Source organism: Ctenopharyngodon idella, chromosome 14, assembly GCF_019924925.1.
Source record: "Ctenopharyngodon idella isolate HZGC_01 chromosome 14, HZGC01, whole genome shotgun sequence".
Taxonomy (NCBI): domain Eukaryota; kingdom Metazoa; phylum Chordata; class Actinopteri; order Cypriniformes; family Xenocyprididae; genus Ctenopharyngodon; species Ctenopharyngodon idella.
Genome location: NC_067233.1, coordinates 2,530,558 through 2,553,502, shown reverse-complemented (window position 1 = coordinate 2,553,502; position 22,945 = coordinate 2,530,558). Strand labels below are relative to the sequence as shown.

At 37.5% G+C, this 22,945-nt stretch overlaps 1 protein-coding gene across 10 annotated transcripts in view; it reads right to left on the bottom strand.

The window, feature by feature from the left end:
- Positions 1–22,945, bottom strand: part of enox2 (ecto-NOX disulfide-thiol exchanger 2) — a 254,888-nt gene that overhangs the window by 190,421 nt on the left and 41,522 nt on the right. For 5 of the 10 annotated variants that reach the window (XR_007924820.1, XR_007924819.1, XM_051859857.1 and 2 more), the window contains exon 2: positions 10,341–10,414. The exons of 1 other annotated variant lie outside the window; for it this stretch is intronic. Coding sequence is in view for 6 of the 9 variants with exons in the window: in XM_051859857.1 (XP_051715817.1) it covers positions 10,341–10,377 (37 nt within the window). In the remaining 3 variants the exon portion in view is untranslated. Of the gene's footprint in view, positions 1–2,436; positions 2,462–3,021; positions 3,186–6,287; positions 6,439–10,340; positions 10,415–22,945 lie in introns of those variants that run through there. 4 more of the 10 variants (XM_051859854.1, XM_051859859.1, XM_051859853.1 and 1 more) reach the window with 4 other exon arrangements.

Here is a 22,945-nt window from a genome sequence, read left to right as displayed (position 1 = left end):
AAATAGCAACACGCCAACAATGCACCTGAACACACCTCGTTTTCAGACCAGCACGCCCATGGGTGAACAGATGGATTTTTAAACAATATTTTAAACAACGTGGCGCAGGACATGAAAATGATATCTGAGTCAGGCTGAAACTAGCAAAAAAACACTTGCGTTGCGCCTGGCGTCACATTGCGCCAGATGTATGATAGGGCCCTAAACGTGTATGTCAAAATGAAATCAGATTTTAAATTCATTCTGTTTACTTCATTACTTCGCTCACATATTTACAAGTTTATTTTTTATAAATCCCAATATTTGCATGGAAAATTGTGTATGCACATTTCAATTAAATATTTGTGTGTACACAACAATTATACATCAGGCCCCAGGCCTTGTGCTTTATATTGCAACTCCAATGTAACAATATTATCTGAATATCTCTAACAAGAAAAGGTTTGCATTTAAAATAAAGCTTGGCTAAAACCACTCAGGGTTAAAAAAAAAAAATGATTCATACAAAGTATTATAGCAAACACTTCACAGTGAAGCACATTTAGACATATCGTAACCTTCAATTAAAATCAAACAGCATATGTTGGTTTGACAAAGCAACAGGTTTGCCAGGCCACTCTATCATTTATGTATCTATCTATGGTAACATTTACAGTACAGTACTTTTTTAAAAATACTTTTTTTGTCTGCTTAAAACGGTTGTTAATTTAGGAACAGCTGTGCTGTACAATATCATCTCAGAAAGCATCGTATTCAGCCACTTTGTGTTTTTTCTTAATATTGAAGCTACTCAGAGACTAGTCTAGTACATAGTTCTAATCTATCAGAATTTCAATCTACTGGACATGGACTTGTGTCTTTTTAATCATAAGTTGAACTCATTCTGACACTGAACAATCACAACTACTGTAGTACTTTAGAGTTTATCAGATTTATACAACGATGATTGTTATTTACTTATTTGCAAAAGCAAATATCTTTGGATTAAATATTATTTTTCTGTGCATTAAATCCTCTTGGCATTCTCATAAGCGACAGCCACTGAATCACCAAGAACACAGACATCTGCCCACAAACTATTGCTCTCACTCAAGTCTTAAAAAATAAGTCATTTCTTGCTTCATTTTACATAAGTAACCTCTGTCACAAATGCATTTTACACTTCTTCAGTGCCGCCCTCCCCTTTTTTCATTTTGGTTCTTGTGCTCTCATGAAAGCCCAGAGACTATCTATTATGTGCAATTTAAATGGCCACTCCTTACCCACCAAAAGAGCTATGTGCAAGAAAGTTCATGGCTGTCACAGAGCAATAAGAGGCTTTTTCCTCCACACTTGAGGTTAGGGTGAGTGGGTTTACTCAGACAAATGCCGGTCGCATTTCAAAGTAAGCAAAGGCGAGGAAAAGAAAGCAATACTGACTAGAGAAATATATTAGTATCTTATCAACACACATATACACAGAATAATCACACACACCCTTGATTTTTTCTTTCTGAATGTGAAAGTAAGGCTGAGTAAAAAGATCAGATGACAATAGTTCATTCTCCTCTTACTGACAATGAAGCATTCGGCATGCATTCATAAAAGAACACCGATCAAGTACACAAGCTTCATTAATGAATCACATCTAAGTGATAATTATGCTCTAGGAAATCTTCTTTATAAATAATTTCAAAGTGCATGGACACTTTATACAATTTATGACTGTTTACCTGCATATCACTTTACAATAAAGTTGTATACTTTGTTAAAATTAGTAAACACAATAGTTAATATGAACTAACAATGAGTAGTTCAGCATTAATCTTAATTAATACATTTTAACAATAAAGTTAGTAATCATCTGCTGTAAAGACTGTTGAAAGTTCATGATGCCTATTCCATTAACTAATATTATTGAAGTATCGCTCAGAACTGACTATTTTTTTAATAAACAAAGCTTATTTTATTCTTTCTTAGTCTGTTTTCTCATTTTGTCTATACCACTATATCAAGAACAACTTGTTTTTGATCAGCTTAAACTATCATTGATCTTGCTAGCACCTTCACAGCTACACTATAAAAAAAATATATTTATATTCATGATTTATCACAAAAAAATTTCTTTTGTCAAATCAACTTAGATAATTAATGTGGTTCAGACAACATAATATTTTGAGTTTCTGTCGATTAAATCAATCGCCCTCATTGTATTAACTCAAATTTTTAATTCCGATGAACTCAAGATTTTAAGGCAACCAGGTTACTTACTTTTTTATGTTAAACCAACAATTCTTTTTTACAGCTACTAATATTTGAGTCATGTTTTGCATTGTTGAAGCTGAAAACAAAGCTTACAGTCTGTATTCTGAGCTCTAACGTGGAATAATCCCTAACAAGTCAGGCAATAAATGACACTAGTCAGCATGCTTTAAAAAAAATGAAATGGCAACTCACTAGTGGACATGCGGATTGGGTTTCCAGTGCCCACTGTAATGTCTTGATGTATTACATGACAAGATGTTGCAGGAACAGTAACACAGACACGCAGGAACACAGGAGACCAAATATAATGTAATTATAATCTCATTATAACGAGTGCATAACAGTTGTTTTAATCACCGGAGCTGTCAGTGACTGCGCTCTAATGTCTGGACGACAATGGCTGTGCCTCAATCTCAAACCCTAGTGAGCTGCCTAACTAAACAGCACTTGGAGATTCCGAGTGAACTCGCGTCTGTGATTCTCAAAAATGTGCTGTCTTTGTAGACGGCTTATTATGTATTAAAACACAGGCGATATAACGCCGAAACATCGCTAAGATGTGCCTTTAAAGTGTTGCGCGATGTCATTTCTGTCATTTGTGTGGAAAACCCTGTGATGCTTTTTTTTTAGCGGAGTTTTCATTCATTTTTCTGTCCGTAACGTCCGTTCTTAACGGGCGGCTCCCTATACTATAGCTACTATAGACCCACATAAACGGGACTGACCACATTTAATGTCTCTAATCTATAAAATAAAGTTAAACTAAAGACAGCGTACCTGTATACTGCACAAGGAACATCGTCCTGTGGATTCGGTTCAAAAAGACGCCAGATAAAGTCCCGTAGGGCTCTGGTAGTGGACGTTATTCCGCGCTAGGAGCTTTGCTGCTGGTGTCTGTGGGTCTGCTGCGCTTATAACTGCTTTAAAGATAGAGCAGACCACAGCGAGGGAGAGAGAGAGAGAGAGAGAGAGGGAGAAAGGAGGATCCACACAGTCACGCTCAACACAACGACTACACTGACCGCGCGACGCGACAAATCTAGAAAGTGAACGACGTCTCTCACGCGCTCGATTGACGGTTGACTGGTTGGAAAGCAGTAGCGTTCAAATTACTGTGCGCGGGAAACTCATACAAAAAATATCCGCAGTTTTCTCATTGTCAGCTATTGAAATATGTGAAATGTTAGACTTCAAATGGCTGACAATATGATATTCTTCAAAATAATGACAACCCAGTTGTTAAAGTTTCCATAATGAAAATTTAACGTAACGAATTTAACGTATTTTCTGCCAAAATAGTTACTTCTTGTTACGACAGTAAAAATGTGTGGCAACTTGGTAATATTTTTGAAAAATGCTAGCAATAACTTGGTATTAGCCTACTAAAACTGGTTTAAAATATTATTATTTTTGCGGGAAACTTCATAATCGTTAGTACAATAAGACATGTCGGTATAATAAGGGGTACCTGTATGTTTCCTTTATCACTGTTAATTAAAGCGATAGCTCAACCAAAAATGAAAATTCTGTCATCATTTACTCCCCCTCGAGTTGTTCTAAATCTGTATAAATGTCTTTGTTCTGCTTTACACAAAGGAAGATATACTTGTAACTAAGCAGATCTCGCCCCCCATTGACTACCATAAAAAATCTTGGGTTAAAAACAACCCAGGTTGGGTTGGAAATGGAGAAACCCAGCAATATGCTGGGCAAACTATTGTTTAAAAATGACTATATGGCTGGCTTAAAATGAATACAAAACAGGTTAACAAATTAAAAATCAGACACATAATTACTAGAGGCTACAATAATAATCAAAAGGTGAACATTTAGTTATAAGCAATTTAATAAATGTTTATTGTTAACTTATTTTTCATTAAACTTTATTAATATGTTTAATAAATGAACATTTATTAAACATATTAATTAATGATAATTTCCAACATACTGTGGGTTCATTTTAGGCGAGCAATATAGTAATTTTTAAACAATAGTTGAGTTAAATAAAACTACCCAACAGGTTGGTCGAACATTTAACCTAACCGCTGGGTTTGTCTATTTTCAACCCAACTTGGGCTGTTTTTTAACACAACATTTTTTAGAGTGTAGGAAAAAAAATACTATGGTTGTCAATGAGGGGCGATATCTGCTTACAAACATTCTTCCAAATACCTTCCTTTGTGTTCAGCAGAACAAAGAAATTTATACAGATTTGAAACAACTTGAGGGTGAGTAAATGATGACTGAATTTCCATTTTTGGGTGAACTATCCCTTTAAGTGCTCCTATATTGTTAGAGTATGTGCCAGTAGAGGGAGCAGAGCAACAGTTAAACTCAAGGGCTAATTGCCATATAGTATAAACTATAACAGGATCCACACTAAAACCCCAAGGCCTCTTAAATAATACACAAGTATACAAACCATTCATTTCAGTGGGCAAGGGAATTGCTAAACTAATCTGCTGTTGTGCCAGAAAAAAATAAAAAATAAAAATAAAAATATATATATATATATATATATATATATATATATATATATATACATACATACACAAGCATAAAAGCAAGCACACTTTATGAAAATCTAAAAGGATATAATGACATAATTTTGATTTTCGGGTGACCTTCACCTTCATAAAATAGAATGCAATGCATAAAAAAGATATCCAACCAACAAAGCAATGTTTGCAACCAGAACATAACCGAATAACACCTGAGCTGTTTTTCTTAGATATGATTTCTATTTTCCTCATAACAATCCAAGTGCAACAATGTGTTATGAGCAGAACATATGACTGGCAGCACGCTGGGGGTCCAGGAGAGGTTAAATAATCCTTTGGCTTGCTGGAATCCCAGAAGAACTTTAACACCTCCATGTTTACAGCTCAGAATCTCAAGCCTGAACTGCGCAGCATAGCCAGGGTTACTTTCAGAGCTAAGGACATTTAACAGATGTCTTAACACATTCAGCAGGAATTTACAGTTCTACTGTGTGTCGCGGTTAGGAGGAGAGCAGTGGAGAACGGTGTTGTGAGCACAGCTTTTGACATTACAACGCTCTCATAAAAGCATGATAAGAGTGTGGGTGGAAACCGCGGCCTGCTACAGCTGCTAAACCTGATGAACACTGCAGACCAACAACCTCAGGGGAAAAGAATCAAGACTTTATATAATTCGGGCGCATTAGCATACTAAAACAAAGTCAAGAATGTAGATGGGTAGTTTAAATATCTACAGTAGATTAAATGTACTGCTTAAGAGTCTATTTATGTACTTTGATGTTGGATGCAAATATAATTAGCTTGTTTTGGCACTCCATATACAAAGTTGCCTTATTCCTTCAGTTTTGCGGAAGTCGACATTGGCCATCGTTTTTTGGCAGCCGCTTTCCTATGGAAAATTTGATGTGCATGGATGCAAGCATTGGCATATTCATTATGAACTGTTTATTTTGCCATTCTTAACAATTAGCTCTGACAATTCAAAAGCCGAAGGGGATACAAACAGCTGTCAAGATGATTTTTCAGAGGTAAAATGAGCATTTTTATGTTTTCGGCACTCATTTTAAACAGTTTTCATGCAATTAGGGAAATAAATGTGGCATGGCGCTGTTTTAGTCGCGTAAAAATATTCCAAAGCTGCGTCTGAGTCATTTGTGCTGCAAGGCAATTACGTATCACAGCATCAAAGTGACACATTAAAAGCACTGGAAACATGGACTTTGATATGTTACTATAATATGTTATTAAGCCTAAGTGAAAAACAATAGTTCTTTAAAGACAGGGTTTCACATAAGAGCTTCCTTGCATGTCACGGCTCTTATCTGTAAATTAGCTCAATAAGAGCAATCAAAATCTGTCTGAGCAGTGCACTTTCCTTTCATTTACTCGAAGCGAACAGGCTTTTTCCCCCTCAAATTTCAGCGTACCACATCATATTAAACCACTGCCAACAGGTACAATTATCACTAATAATTTGATAGCATCTGGCTTTTTTCTGTTTGAATTCAGACTTTGGGAAAAAGACAGAAAAGAAGATCTAACCATGTTGCCTCGTTCCCATCTGCGGCTATCATTTATTTGGTGGTAATGGAGCTGTAGGTGTTTGACAGATGATTCACCTTTACAAAGGTGAGCTAGTTCCCTCCTCTCACGGACACCAGCGATGCCCCTGGCTGGAGCGGTTCGCCTTTGGCTGAAAAACAGCAAATACAGTAACATGCATTTTCATCCTGATTCTCCACAATAATGTGACTTGTTGTGTGAGACAGATGCTTCTCTTCGGTCTTTGGAAGTGTGTTTGTTTATACCCATTTTCTGTTAGTCACAAATATGGCGTTCATGTTTTAATAACATGAACACAATAAAAACAGGCCAAAGTTTCTCAAGGCAGTATCTAATGAATTCTCTCACCTCACAGAGAATGATTAAAAGCTGGTCTGTGCTCTTATTTAATTCATGCCAAGTTGAGGGACTGACTCTACTCCTTTTGTCCTGATTTCAAACAACCATGTGCTTTATGTAAGTTGCTTATTTTATGAGCATTGAAAAAAATAAAAATAAATATTGCATTAGCTGGGAGCAAATTACCTAGGTTCTAGTCAAGAAAGTCACACATTTAATTAAACGGAAGCCATGAATCTCTTTACTTTATAGGACGTCTTCCTTTCAATGGGGAAAAAACGGGGTAAATGGAAGGGGGGAAAAAACCTGCTCAAGCCTCAATCACTGCGTCACTAAAGCAATTAAAATTGGAATTCTGCCCATTATTTGGTCCAACTCGTATCTGAAAAGTGTTGCACCTAAATATAAATCCTGAAGGCCTTGAAAATCAGACAAAAAGAGAATTTCAAATACATTCAGAGCAATTCACTGCACAGAAATCATATAAAATACAGGCTTTCCAGTATGCACAGTAGAGCACTTCCCAGGGAATGCATGGACTGATGCAATGTAGTTCGCTTTGGATAAAAGTAATTACTAAATGCATAAATGTAAATTTAAAACTAAAATAAAAATGCAAAAATGGCTGGATTAAAAGACAACAACATAAAAAGTATATAAAGGTTTTAAAAATATAACACACGTCATGCCAATGTCTGGTAAATATAGCAATGTGAACATTTAAAACTGGAAACTGAACTTAGCAATTCATCAGAGCTGTTTCAGAATAAACAGATGTTTGGAGCAGTTGTTATTTTAAGTTGTTATTTAGATAATGGATAGTTTTTCTTATTTAATTTTCACTTACATTTTCATATTTGGCCCGTTCAGCAGCACTAATGACAGTAACCGAGTTAAAGCTCACTGTCGGTTTGGAGTCATTCAGTCACTGTCATTTTTAGGGAATTTCTTTTGCCATTCTTAACAATTAGCTCTGACTATTCAAAAGCTGAAGGGGATACAAACAGCTGTCAAGATGATTTTTCAGAGGTAAAATGAGCATTCTTATGTATTTGGCACTCAGTTTAAATCATTTTTATGCAATTAGGGAAATAAATGTGGCATGCAGCTGTTTTAGTTGCGTAAAAATATACATTTGTCCGATGTTGGCTTGGTGTGTCTTGGCTTTAAGGAGGCAAGGGTGGGGCGGCGGCGGTTTTTCTATATTAAAACTACATTAGGACCGATACCAGAAAAATACCTGAAGTGAACGTCTCCAACGGACCTGAACGGCAGCAGAAACCCTCACTTTATCACTCAAGGACTTCAGGACACTGTGTTCCAGTTCACAATGCTGGTACCGGCAAGGGCGGCTTCTGGACTGTAGAGGTTTTGTGGTGAATTAGTCAGTCAGTTAACGGCTATTTTAACGGCTTTTGGGTTTGAATTTTGGCAGGCCGAGTTGCAGTTCTGTGCCATTTGGTGTTTTTGCCCTTTTAAAACCAGGCAGATTTAGCTCATATTTTCAAGAGACAAATTAAAGAACTGAATCAGAGTTTGTTTTTGTGAACTTTTAGAACTCAATGGGGCTTTAACGTTAAGGCAAAGAAGCACTAAATTAATTGCAGACCTTCAACTTCTTTTAACGGAATAATGAAAAACAAAACTATTTGGGTGTGAGCAAAAACAGGTCGTTTTTGTGTGTGTCCCTTTAAATGCAAATGAGCTGCTGCTCCCGGCCCCCTTTCCAGAAGAGGGCGGAGCTTTAACAGCTCACGCTTCGGTTGCTCAACAACAACAAAGCTGGAGAATCTCACGCAGACAAAATGAGGATTGTCAGTAACGGTGTTCAGCCTTACATTGTTCAAACCGGAGTCGACACTGATGGAGAGACTCAGGAAGAAGTTACAACTTTTAGACGTTTCTGAATGGTTAGTGGATAAATTTATGTAGTTGCTGTGGAGTTGATTCAACTCATCGACTAGCATGTGCCGTCATGTTAATCTTTTGTGCAAAACCCGTATGGACGCCCACTATATATAGTGTACCTGTTTGCCAAACAGAGCCATACACACCAGACTAAAGTTTATGATTGTAAACTTTATTGGTCTAATATTTTTTTCCAAAATATCGCTCGGACAGAAACGCTCCTTTTTTTAGCAATCGAGCTTGTCAGGGTCAACTCAAGCTAACGAGACTCTAAATAGTGTCTGTGCTCATCCGTGCAGCCAACGACAGAACAGTTTGCTCGAACTTTTGCCATGGCGTTAGAACTTGTACAACATTTTCGCTTGTGAAAACAAAATGGCGGCGCCATGGGTGCAAACGTGCGATTAAGGGGCGGTAATATTATAATAAGATCCCCTTCCTACGTCACAAGAGAAGCGAAATCTGAGCGACTCGTTTTTTCACATGCTTGCAGAGAAAGGCTTGCCAAAACAAAGTTACTGGGTTGTCCTTTTTCACGTTTTCTGGGTTGGTAGATGCACTTGGGACACGATTATAGCACTTAAACACAGAAAAAGTCAGATTTTCATGATATGTCCCCTTTAAATACACTTTAGATTTCTTGTTGACTTTAATATTTTTAAACTTTGTACAATCGGTTCTCTTTTTGTGATGGCATATAGTATAGTTGGCATTACCACTAAAATACATTCCTGGATCGGCTGTCCTTGATTGTGGAAAAGAGGAAGTCATCAGTCAACACTGTTTCTGTGTGCTGGTCTAGATAAGGGGGAATGTGGAAGAAAAGCTCCTGTGTAAATGAGGCAGTCTGCCCTCATACAGCTGCAGCAGGACTGTGCGGCGTAAACCGGACACCTATGGGGAGTGTGACGGCCCGGACACCTGCCTCCAGATTCAACACGAGCCAGCCAACCTGCACGGCCCACACAGAGCCTAAAAAGAATGTTCCTCATGAGTTCAAGAAATTAATTTCCTCACAGTCGCCCGGCAATTCTGCCATCAAGAATTGAATTCTAACATTTATTCTCCTGTGTGATTGTAGACCTGTCCGTCACGCTGAATGTCAGATCTCAAAATTGAGTTAAGACATTTTTGAATGCATTTAGCAAAAAACTGATTGGCTGGTTTAACAAGCACAAAGCTTTTATCTCACAGAAAAAGCTCAAAAGGACAGAGTTCAAATAGGGTTTACACAAGAGATTGAACAGAATGTCCATCTGGCTACCTGGCATCTCACACAAAAAAAACTCTGCTTTTATGATTTATCCTCTGAAACGCACTAGTCCTCCACTGGCATAAAAACATTTGGGCTATTTTTACACTCTAATATCAGACTAAACCCTATACTTTTCTCTTGGCTCGCGAAAACACATCTGAAGCAGTATCAGCCTCACCTTTCAGCTTAATCTCCCAAAACTTGATAAAAGGTTCCGGCGAGCTCTGAAATCTAAACTTCCTGTCATTTAGAAAGCGCAAACAAGAACGGAAAAGTGATGGAGGCGATACAGCAGACATTTCCACCTGTTCGTGACAAAATAAATGCCAAAGAACTCGAGGAGAAACCCCTTATTATTGAGAAGCAGCCTCTCACTGACAGTCTTATCAGGTGTGCAGCAGAGATCTCGCCAACAAATCCTTTTCCTGCCCGTGAGATCTACACTCTGCCTGTGAATGAGAAGCTTAAAGTGTCTCTGATGGTACATCAAGCAGACAGAACCTCCATCAGCAGAATGCATATCAACTCACCTAACGCTCGGCCAGATCTGTAGTCCTTGAACATCATGTGTTAACCAGACACTCAATCTCCCGGTGACGGCACCCTGTGAAGAAAACAATACAGACTTAGCTGCATTTGGACATTAAGGGAGACTGAGATATCTCCATGAAACAGCTCAGGTTTTCCGTCTTATCATTAGTGAGAAATGATCAGTGAGAAACCACAGATGACTTTCCAACAGCATAGTAAATGTCTTGGAGAAGGCAATCTAAATTCACCAAGAAACATATTCAATTGCCAAAATACATTTATCCAGTCTTTCAGTGAAACAGCACCTGTCACAAAAATGTGAAGATGAATTGTTATTTATTTTTGTTCCTCATATTCTTGCATCAGTAGCTTAACGTGAAGAATATTCCACAATATGTGATGCCACATGGTGTTCTGAAGAAACTTTAAACATCCTAGATAAACATCTGGAGACAGATTCACAAAACATTCTTAAGAATACAATTATTCTTAAGTGCTATTTTCCATTTAAATGGGACATATCATAAAAATCTGACTTTTTCTGTGTTTAAGTGCTATAATCGGTGCATCTACCAACCTGGAAAGCGTTTTAAAAAAGTACAATCCAGTAACTTTGTTTTGGCAAGCCTTTCTCTGCAAGCATGTGAAAAAACGAGCTGCTCAGATTTCGCTCCTCTTGTGACGTAGGAAGGGGATCTTATTATAGTATTACGGCCCCTTAATCTGCACGTTTCCACCCATGGTGCCGCCATTTTGTTTTCACAAGCACAAACGGTGTACCAGTTCTAACGCCATGGCAAACGTTTGAGCAAATCATGCTAACTGTTCTGTCGTTGGCTGCACAGACGAGCACTGAACACTATTTAGAGTCTCGTTAGCTTGGATAGCCTGCAAGTTGACCCTGGCAAGCTTGATTGCTAAAAAAGGAGCGTTTCTGGCAGAGCATATTTTTGGGAAAAATATTAGACCATTCACAGCATTTAATAGCAATCATAAACGTTAGCCTGGTGTGTATGGATCTGTTTGGCAAACAGGTATGCTACTGTATGTATGGTGGGCATCCATACGAGTTCTGCTAGTCGATGAGCTGAATCAACTCCACAGCAACTACATAAATTTATCCACTAACCATTCAGAAACGTCTAAAAGTTGTAACTTCTTCCTGAGTCTCTCCATCAGTGTCGACTCCGGTTTGAACAATGTAAGGCTGAACACCGTTACTGACAATCCTCATTTTGTCTGCGTGAGATTCTCCAGCTTTGTTGTTGTTGAGCGACCGAAACACGAGCTGTTAAAGCTCCGCCCTCTTCTGGAAAGGGGGCCTGGGAGCAGCAGCTCATTTGCATTTAAAGGGACACACACAAAAACGGCGTGTTTTTGCTCACACCCAAACAGGGGCAAATTTGACAAGCTATAATAAATGATCTGTGGGGGATTTTGAGCCTGAAACTTCACAGACACATTCTGGGGACACCAGAGACTTATATTACATCTTGTGAAAGGGGCATAATAGGTCCCCTTTAATAAAGTTAAGAATATTTTGTATTCCCAGAAACACAATATTGTATTCCCAATTTTCTTAGTTTGTTTCTTTAGATTGTTCTAAAAAAAAACTTAGGAAGTGCTGAACTTCTGTCAAGCCACTTGAGACAAAAATAGTGTGCATGCTTATTATGATTATTACAGTAATCTGCAGGCAGAGCAAAATAATGGTGTGTTTTTATTGAGTTGATCAGTGGGTCTTTGGCAAGAAATGCCATAAAGTCAGAAACTCCAAAGCCTGTAATTTTCTTATTAGAGAACCTCTCAAGAATTGTACATGGGAATATTCTTACAAACTTCTTAGCATTTATCTTAAGAAATGTCTTAAATTCTTTTCAAAGAACATTTTTGTGAATCTGCAGTTCCTCGTTAAGCTAATGACCAGCTGGCGAGTAACTTGCTGAAAGCTTGGTGAGTGTAAATGTTGAACTGTTCTACATTTACTTTTTAAACTATGAAATAAAATGCATAAAATATATAAGATATAAATTAACCACCCATCCTGTGCGTTCTGACTATCTTTTTCAGTTTCAAAACTATAATCACACATCTAGGTTTCATTTAGATCTATAATTGAAATGTCAGAAATCATGAGCGCCCTCTTTCATCACTTTGGTTTGTGAATGCTTTGATACACGGATTAAGAAAGAGAACATCGTTCTGGAAACATATGTTATGAAATCAAGAGTCAGTCAATAATACAATCAAAAAACAAACTTTCTTTAGACAGAAATTCATGTAATGGTTTTAGTACAGAAGCGCTGTCTTCAGAGAGTTTGTGGAGGTTTGTCTTCCTCAAATAGCAGTATGTCCAAGAGCCACCTGTCACTTCTTTGACCCTTTGTCCTCAACATGGTAATAATGAACTCTAACCTCTTGACATTTTTCCCAGTCACCATTGCCCCAGAGTCTTTAGCTGGCCAGACCTAAATACACAGATTTTAACTCAAAAAACGTGAGAAGAAAGTGAGAATAAAACAGATGAGAATGCACAAATGAATGTGAAAATGGAATAATATATACAACTAGGTATCTGCAGTTTTAAAAATCAAATCTAAGATTTTAAGGCCATTCAAAGACCTGCATACAGAACAAATCCATGTAATCTCAAAACAAATCATGCATCTCAGATCTCTAATTAAACAGTCTGGGGCACACATACAACTGCAAAACAAGGTAAAAACAAGTTTGCATGTTTTATTCAATATGTACATGTATTAAAATTGGATTATGTACTAAAATGTGACAGAAAAATCTAAACGTCGTCCATCATTTTGACACTGAGAGTGATCTATTGTAGCTAGTAACTGTAATTACCACCGCTGTCCAGTTGGTGGCGAGTGCACATATTAATTAGCATGACATCTTTGTCCAGTCTGTGAATTTATGGTACGTTTATATGACAATGATGTACTAAAAACGGGAACGTTTTTCCTTTGCGCTTTTCGCATACAGACAACGTTTTCAAAATGATACTCGTTCACATGGATCTGCGAAAACGACTAAGAATGCTGTATTATTCATGCCAGGCCAGTAGATGGCGATGTCACTTTAGTAAAGAAAAACTACACCTATAGACTGAACATGTAACATGTATGTGCATGACGTCAAAAACCCGTTTTCAAAAGCTTGCCATTTCAGACCCACGAAATGCAGTTGTTGAGTAAATGAACGCCCAAAACGCATTAAAAGTTGAAAATGGTGTCGTATAAATGGCCCCTAAATGTCCTGCATACATCACCAGAGAAAAGTCTTGATTATGAGGTCAGAAAAAAATGAAATGTATGCATGGATTGACTGCTCAGAGTAAGATCTTATTGTTAATGGAATCATAATCAGTGAACAGAAGCACAAATGTTTAATTTCCATCGGTATAGTGGCAGTTTACCTAAAATTGCTTACACAATCTTTATCTGTGCTGTATCAAATGTGTGCATTTGATCTTGAGGCTCAAACGCAGTAAGTGTAGTCAAGTGTCCAAAACAAACGAGTATGCTTCAGTCTTCAGTCTGAGGTTGAGCCTGCAGGGAGAGGAACGTGATTGGTCGCAGCCGTCATAACTGACAGAAAAACGTTAGCAAAAAATCTTTCCTTATGATGAACACCACTATATAATGTCTATTCCTCAAACTTGACTGTAGCTTGCAGGGCTGTTAGCAACGTGTTTGAACTTATGAGGCATATAAGACTGCATTTGGGCAAAATGGACATTAAAAATGCATTTGAATTCATACGAGGTTAGACTTCAGTCAGTGGCCCAATGAAAATGATTCAGTAATGGCACTGGCCAGCATGAAACAGACATCATCTTCCCTCCTATCAAGCGGGAAGATGCATCTCATATGAGGGTATATTTAGTCAACGAGATTGGAATTGCCAAGAAATAACATGTAACATAACAATAAGGCATAACATATACATGCCTGTTGTCTTGACCCACCTTCAGTACTACAAAACTGGGAAAAACAATAAATACACAATCTGTTAAATCATTGTACATGCTGTCTACAGTAGAGCAGACGCTGGGATTTGTACTTACAGATTTGTCCAGGTTCTTGTTATGGAAGCACTAATGATCCCATTACGACAATGACTGCGTCTCAAAACCAAGGCGCATCATTAGCGTATTTCAAGCTTATATGATTCCCAGAAGTACTGTGTATGTAGGCAGTTCAGCAGGTAGCAACATAATGGAACATCGGGGGACTTTAAATGGGTAGATAACACAACAAGCACATTGTTGTCCAACACAACCTGTTGATAAAACAGCCTACATTCAACTAAACTATTGCATTTTTTGCTAAATTTAAACTCATTTATTCTGACTGGACATAACAAGTGCCCACAAATGACAGCAGGATTCTGCACCAATGACATTTTGCATCAGATGGATGGATGGATGGATGGATGGATTGGCAAAATCTGCAGGCATGAAAGATTCTTGGGACAGTAGACGAAAATGATCGGGTCAGTGCTGCATTGTCACTAAAGTTGATCACTTGCATGTTTTTAAGCCTTGACAATTTGAATACTCAAGCAAAACAAGACATGAAAGAGAACTCAATTCAGTATTCACACGCTGTGTGAGAAGTTTTGTGTGCACACATCCGAAGTGCTCTCACATAAAGCCACGCAACAGACGGCGTGCAAATACTGAATTGAGTTCTTTCACATCTGCTTGCACTTGAACGGACAGATTCGCACAGAATTATGTGAAAATGCCCACATTGGTGAGTATCCTAGTAAGCATAGTCGCTTATGTCTTAAGTGATCGTAAACAGAGAAATAAAACACGTGTATCATTATATTGGATCCGTGCAGCTTTTAAAGTGACAGCAGCCTAATAAACCTGCTGCTGTCTGTCACTAATGTTAATCAAAGAACAAGTACTAAGAAAAAAATGCTTGCTGCTCTTGTCTGAATAACTTTTGTAACTTTAATAAGGATTAATCTACATTTAATTTATACAAAAAAGACTATGCAGTGTTATTTTACATTTGATCACTTTATACAATTTCTGTACCTGAAAACTACTGTTAGACCTACCTGAAAAGCACTGATAATTTCATTTATATATTTGTTCTATTGTATTTATTTGTGCTATTGCTCATAATTTGATTATTTGTTCTTATTTTATTACCGTCTACTTTTCTTTAACAATACTTAAAATTTATATGTTTGACATGGGTCAAAAACAATGAAAACAGGGACATGTTTTAGATATATTATTTAAAGGATTAGTTCACTTTCAAATAAAAATTACCCCATGATTTACTCACCCTCAAGCCATCCTAGGTGTATATGACCTTCTTTCTTTCTGATGAACAAAATCTGAATTATATTAATAAATATCCTGACGCATCTAAGCTTTATAATAGTGTATAATAATAACGACATTGCATCAGTTAAGCTTTTTCCGTAAGTTGAATAGGGAAGGCGTAGGACATGCGAAGAGGCGTTACACTTTCTTTGTAAGTTGAATACGGAAGGTAGTCTGGTGGAAGCTAGATATTTTACTTTATAACTTGTTAAATATGGATATTTTTCATACACAAATGCATCTCTTTGCTTCAGAAGGTCTTTATTAACTCCCTGGAGCCGTGTGGAATACGTTTTGCTTTGGATAGATGCACTTTCTTCAGCTTTATACTTGTTGTTTCCCGTTCACTGCCATTATAAAGCTTGGATGTGTCAGGATATTTATTAATATAACTCAGACTGTGTTCATCACAAAGAAGAAAGTCATATACACCTAGGATGGCTTGAGGGTGAGTAAAGGTTGGGGTAATTTTCATTTGAAAGTGAACTAATCCTTTATTACTGTGGTGGGGCCAGTGAAAATTTTGGTATATTGGCGCGTTCAAGTCTTACAAGTTGAGCACACATGAACACCACCACAAAGTTGCAATTACGAGTGGGGAAACTTCTTCGAGCTCAGAGTTTCCGAGTTGGAGTCGTGTCAGTGAGAAAACATGGTGGCCGCAATTGATACAGCGTCTGTAGTTGAATAAACTGAAATGTATAGATCTAACAGACATATCCTTGTCTGTAAATTTTAGTCATGCCAAAAAACAACTAAACGACTGCCGACGTGCACATGTACATCAAAAATACCAATAGGAAGTGAAGGCAGTGGAGCTCACATGATACAGCATAGTATTGTGATATTGTGTGTGGGGATACTGAACCGACACACGGATGCCAAGTATCAATTATTTCAGTGCCTGAATTTCGGCTCATGAGTATTGTGCATTATTTTATCCTAAGCTCTGTGCTTATAATGTGGGAAATAATAATTGTTGGCATTCTGAATGACTGATTCATGCACTGATAATAGTTCATCTTCTTCATAATAGGATGCATAATGCACTGCTACGGTTAAACAAACTCTTTCCTCTCCATTTTTAGCAACAAGAAAACTGATTAGTTCTCTAAACAGAATGATGTCTTATTTTTTCCAGCGATGCAGCTCATTTGAGATCAGATTTTGAGCGACAGGGTATAACGATTTCTACATATAATGTTCAAGAATTCACCAAACCAGCACAATACACATGAAACACATAGATAAAAGTATAATCTTTTAAATGTATCATTTGAAAACCTCTGGACAGTTCCCATCTTCTTCAGCTGAATGTACCCTGTTTGCAGCACTAAGAGACAAAATGCAGAGAAGTTGAACTTTAGGCCAAGTCTGTTAAATGTTTTTTTCTCTCAGTGCTGGAGAAATCCTGGCTCGGGTGCTGAAGAAATCTCCTGTGCTCTACAGCGCGAGGCAAATTATCATACTATTCATGGTCTGAGAAGATACCATAAATTGTGGGCCAGACATACCAAGTCCTCCATAAAGACCAAACCTCAAATGCCTGCTTGGTCTTCAGAACCGATGAGAACCGACATTAGAGGCTTTTACTGTAAGACTGGAAGCTTTTTCAATGAATTTTCCTCTGTAATGTGCAGAAAGGAAAGCTTTTAGCCTCTCTCAAACATTCCTTTCAGAAAAAGTGTTGCTGGAAGTAATGTTTCATAAGTGGTGCTTGCATTTGTGTTTTATGGCATAGGCTTACAATGGTATAAGAACGAATTAAAAGGCTTTCAAATTGCAAGCATCTAAAAGGATCAGAAAGAACTGCAGGCTAAAATTAGAGAAGAGCCTCGTTTACAGTGGAATTTTGGCATTTTTTAATTATTGGTTCACCCAAAAATGAAAACTGTCATTATTTCCTCACCCTCGTGTAGTTCCAAACCCGTTTGATTTACTTTCTTCCTTGTTGGAACATGAAGAGGGAAGACTTTGAAGAATGACCAAGCTGCTGTTTTCCAGCATGACACATAACACAAAGGACAAACAAAATGTATCAATATTGTTTATTTTGGTCTCTTACCAAATTCTCTTTTATAACATGGCCATATATATCTATATACATATCTATACAGTATATATCGATATATATCTATCACTTAGGGTGGGCAATATGACCAAAATCATAAGCAACCCACAACAAAGATGTAGATACAAACAGTTCTTTAATTGCGTTTGTTTTTTTTTTGTTTTTTTTGTAAATTATGTTGCTATCACTTTAAGATCCAAATTAATGTGCGCATCCAAAACTGGCACACGTCCAAAACTGTTTGTTTACTTGAGTTATAATCGCCAAGATGGACATTTTGAAATAATTTTGTGTGTATTTGACCGATCACGTGCAATAAGCCTAGAAAGAGAACAGAATTCAGTACTCACACGCTGACACAAGCAGAAATCCGCAGTCAGTCTGAAATCGGTCAGTGTGTCAGTACCGAATTGAGTTCTCTTTCACATTATATGGCGCTTTAAAAACTCTTTTTAGTGCTATCAAGCATGTAATACTTCTTATTTGGTCATTCATCCATGTTTCTTAACCGCTTTGCCCGGTCCTTGGCACTTATGTGAAACGGCAAGTGAGAAATGTTCGTTTTTACTTTGTTTCACACAGGCCACTCACTGACATAACGATGCATGACATCCGTTTCTTTGTGAAAATAATGCATTACAATTTTAAATAAGGGATCATTTCCATAATTTATTTAGTTTTTGCGATTCTTTCACAGTGAAAGTGCGAATTATGCAGTATTGCAAAAAAAATTAAAATGCGACATTCTGTTGATTTCGTGTTGCATTCGACAATCACAGAAAACTAGAGGGACTGAATTATGACTTAAATTTTGATCTGTTCCTTGCACAGAGCTATTGTTTGGCTTTAGAAGACTTGGAATAAAGTGCACGAGTCGCATGAACCATCTTCATGGTGCTTTTTTGTCATGTTTGCAGCTTGAAAGCCATTGTATACTTTTGTTATATGTGATATATTGATTTTTTTTGCACCCTCAGATTCCAGATTTTCCAATAGTTGTATCTTGACCAAATACTGTCCTATCCTAACAAACCATACATCAACGGAAAGCTTATTTATTCAGTTTTCATGATGTATAAATCAGTTAATAATAATAAAGTTTAAAAAAAAATTGACCCTTATGACTGGTTTTGTGGTCCAGGGTCACATATTGAAAATATTCCTGTGGCTCAAATGCCAAAGACATTTGTTTGATTCCCAGGGAATGCATGAACTGATAAAATGTATACCTTGAATGCAATTTAAGTTGCTTTGGATAAAAGCATCTGTCAAATGCATGAATGTAAATTGAAAATAGTGGCCAGGATATTCTTCAAAATTGATTTCTTCCATTCTTCAAAATATATTTTCAACGTGATTTTTGCAAACATTATTCTTCCTGAGACTGGCATTAAGGTGCAGGAGCAGCGTGCCACAGATGGCACAGATCAGTGGACCTCCTCTGATGAACACGGCCTTATCAGACAGCGCCAACGGACCACCATCAGGAGATGAGGAGATTACGAATCAGCCCATCTAACACCATTCATCTCCAACACGACAAGCAGCTCAAAACAACCACAAGATCCACAGCTACAACCTCCGCCGTGAAGATCAACAAACCAACAGCTGAATTCATAAACAAAAACATTTGACAATATAATGTTTAATGTTCTGAATAAAATGGCTCTATTCAAACATAACAAGGTAGTTAAGTATACGAGATGCAATTCTTTATATTGCGTTTGAAAAAAAAAAAAACGCATTTCTGAATGAACGCTACATTGGCAAAAAGTGCTTTGCCTCTGGAGCAAATCATTATAATGATGAGCATTATTTTAACAGAATTGGCGCTCGATTCTCTGCAGCATTTGTTACCATAGGAAACAACCCGCGGCCTGGCCTCTGATGTGGAAGTGCCTCCAAAATGGCCTTTTTATCTGCAGTTATTATCCTCATATGTCACTGTCATAGAAACAACACAGTGCAGTGACAGAAAGGGCACGCGGCGTATCAGAATATTGTTTAGAGCGCCGATTATCACCTGCAATGTGCTTTCCAATTGTGTGGAATGGAAGACGTCTCTAGAGAGAGCCCTGATCTCAACAACACAACACTGAGCACCACACTTATACAGTTCAGAGCCAATACACAGCTTTCAAGTGAGAAACCGGGGTCTATTATTGTAATAACTTGTTCAAGTTTGCATTAAACTACAGTAAGGACTGACATGCTGCAGCCCTGTCTAAAAATATTCACAAATAAATGTAGATTGGGTTTTGCAGATATGATCCGAAGAAAAATAAAAAGCAAACTAAATACAACATTACAAAATGTTGATGGCAAAACAAACAATTATGTATGTATTTAATTATTCAATTATTTATATATTTTATATTTTTATATTTATATATTTTTCAAATGCATGAAGCAAAAAAGTGTACATATATAAAATGACAATTCCAACATTGATAATAATAATAATAAATGTTTACAAAAAGTATTCTCGTCGCTTCATAACATTAAGGTTGAACCACTGCAGTCACATGAACTGTTTTAAATATGTCTTTAGTAGCTTTCTGGGCAACGTAAGTGTTAATTGTCTTGCTGGCGATGCAGGCCTCACTGACAATCCTCATTTTGTCTGCGTGAGATTCTCCAGCTTTGTTGTTGTTGAGCAACCGAAGCACAAGCTGTTAAAGCTCCGCCCTCTTCTGGAAAGGGGGCCGGGAGCAGCAGCTCATTTGCATTTAAAGGGTTAGTTTACCCAAAAATTAATTACTCACCCTCATGTCGTTCCACACCTGTAAGACCTTCATTCATCTTCAGAACACAAATTAAGATATTTTTGATGAAATCCGAGAGGTATCTATAGACAGCAATATAATCAACACTTTCAAGGTCCAGAAAGGTACTAAAGACATCGTTAAAACAGTCATGTGACTGCAGTGGTTCAACCTTAATGTTATGAAGAGACAAGAATACTTTTTGTGCGCAAAAACAAAACAAAAATAACGACTTTTGTGCGCAAAAACAAAACAAAAATAACGACTTTATTCAACAATATGCTCACAAGCACCTTTTTTTGCAAAGAATAAGCTGGTGCAGACATCACAGCGAACTACTACAAATCTATTTATCAAGTCTATTTATCACCAAAGCGTGGACTCGTAAGAGGCATGAACCCTCCTGTGGCGGCTGCCATCTTGAGACCCACAGCCATGTTTTGTAGGATTTGTTTATTAGCCAGTATACAACAACTACAAGCATCCACACTAACAGGGGTCAGTAAAAATGCTCCCTGCTGTTTTTTTATTTTTAAGATGATGAATACAAGCCAGAACAACTAACATAAAAATCTTCAGGAGGAGGATGTGTTCAGTGTGCATCCAAGGTCCAGCCACAACCATAAAGTCAACACCATTTGTGCTGTTAAATGGGTTTTGTTTGGAGTTTCTATTAAAAGAACAAATATTAGCCAATTAACATGACTACAAAACAGGATTGAAGAGCCACATGAAAATAAAGCTCATGGTAGAGTGGGAGATATTTTGCCTGCAGTAATATGACGCCTGAGATTATAGCACTCATAAAAGATAATGGTATGGACGTAATGGCAGCGCAAAATAAATAGAACTAATTGGGATTTTAGTGAATATGTATTGACATAAAATATAATACGACATGGGCATTTATATACATTATATAGTGTATATATATACACTGATCAGGCATAACATTATCTGACAGGTGAAGTGAATAACACTGATGATCTCTTCATCACGGCACCTGTTAGTGTGTGAGATATATTAGGCAACAAGTGAACATTTTGTCCTCAAAGTTGATGTGTTAGAAGCAGGAAAAATGGGCAAGCGTAAGGATTTGAGTGAGTTTGACAAGGGCCAAATTGTGATGGCTAGACGACTGGGTCAGAGCATCTCCAAAACTGCAGCTCTTGTGGGGTGTTCCCGGTCTGCAGTGGTCAGTATCTATCAAAAGTGCTCCAAAGAAGGAACAGTGGTGAACCGGCGACAGGGTCATGGGCAGCCAAGACTCATTGATGCATGTGAGGAGCGAAGGCTGGCCTTATCAAGAAGATAATGCACCAGGATGCACTATGTGAAGAAGGCAAGCCGGTGGAGGTAGCGTGATGCTTTGGGCAATGTTCTGCTGGGAAACCTTGGGTCCTGCCATTCATGTGGATGTTTTAAATATATTTAATATTTTTGAAGCTTTATCCAAAGCAATTCTATACATTCAAACCACAACATTGGTCAAATCACCAGCACTGTCACTTCGGACAGTAAATGGCCTCTGTATTAGCCGTTATCTTCCTTTGAACTGTGGTCAATTGAATCCAGCCTGCAGCTCTGTGGGACTCCAGACGTGTTGATGATATCTGACTTCCTGAGTAATAGCGCTTGTGCCGTGACATGCTTCACCTAAAGGCCGCGCCACACCGGACACTGCTCTATAAAAGCCGTTTTAGGAAACATTAGCACTTGATGGTGGATAACTAGAAAATCAATTATCCCCTGGCCTACAAAACTAGCCAGGGCATCTGTTCGGTTTTCATCTGTTCGGAAGGTCAAGTAGAGATTAAAAGACTAACAATATGAAAGAAATAATTGGAAATTAGGGATGCACTAATATTAAAATATTATTCAGGCAATTATTTATGTAATGTCTGATCAATGATATATCGTTGATATTAAAATACTATTGTATACATAATTTAGTTACAAGGCGTCATATTATAATGCACAGTATGAAAATGAATATCATTTAGAGATTTGCTAAAGTTTAAAGGGTTAGTTTACTTTCAAATGAAAATTACCCCAAGCTTTACTCATCCTCAAGCCATCCTATGTGTATTTGACTTTCTTCTTTCTCATGAACAAAATCAGAGATATATTAATAAATATCCTGATGCATCTGAGCTTTATAATGGCAGTGAACAGGACCAACGAGTATGAGTTGAAGAAAGTGCATCCAACCACATCCATCCATTATAAACGTACTCCACACGGCTCCAGGGGGTTAATAAAGGCCTTCTGAAGCGAATCGATGCGTTTGTGTAAAAAAAAAAAAATCCATATTTAACAAGTTATGTAGTAAAATATCTAGCTTCCGCCAGATCGCCTTCCATATTCAACGTACGAAAAAATGGAACTGGCATCGCGTCAGTTAAG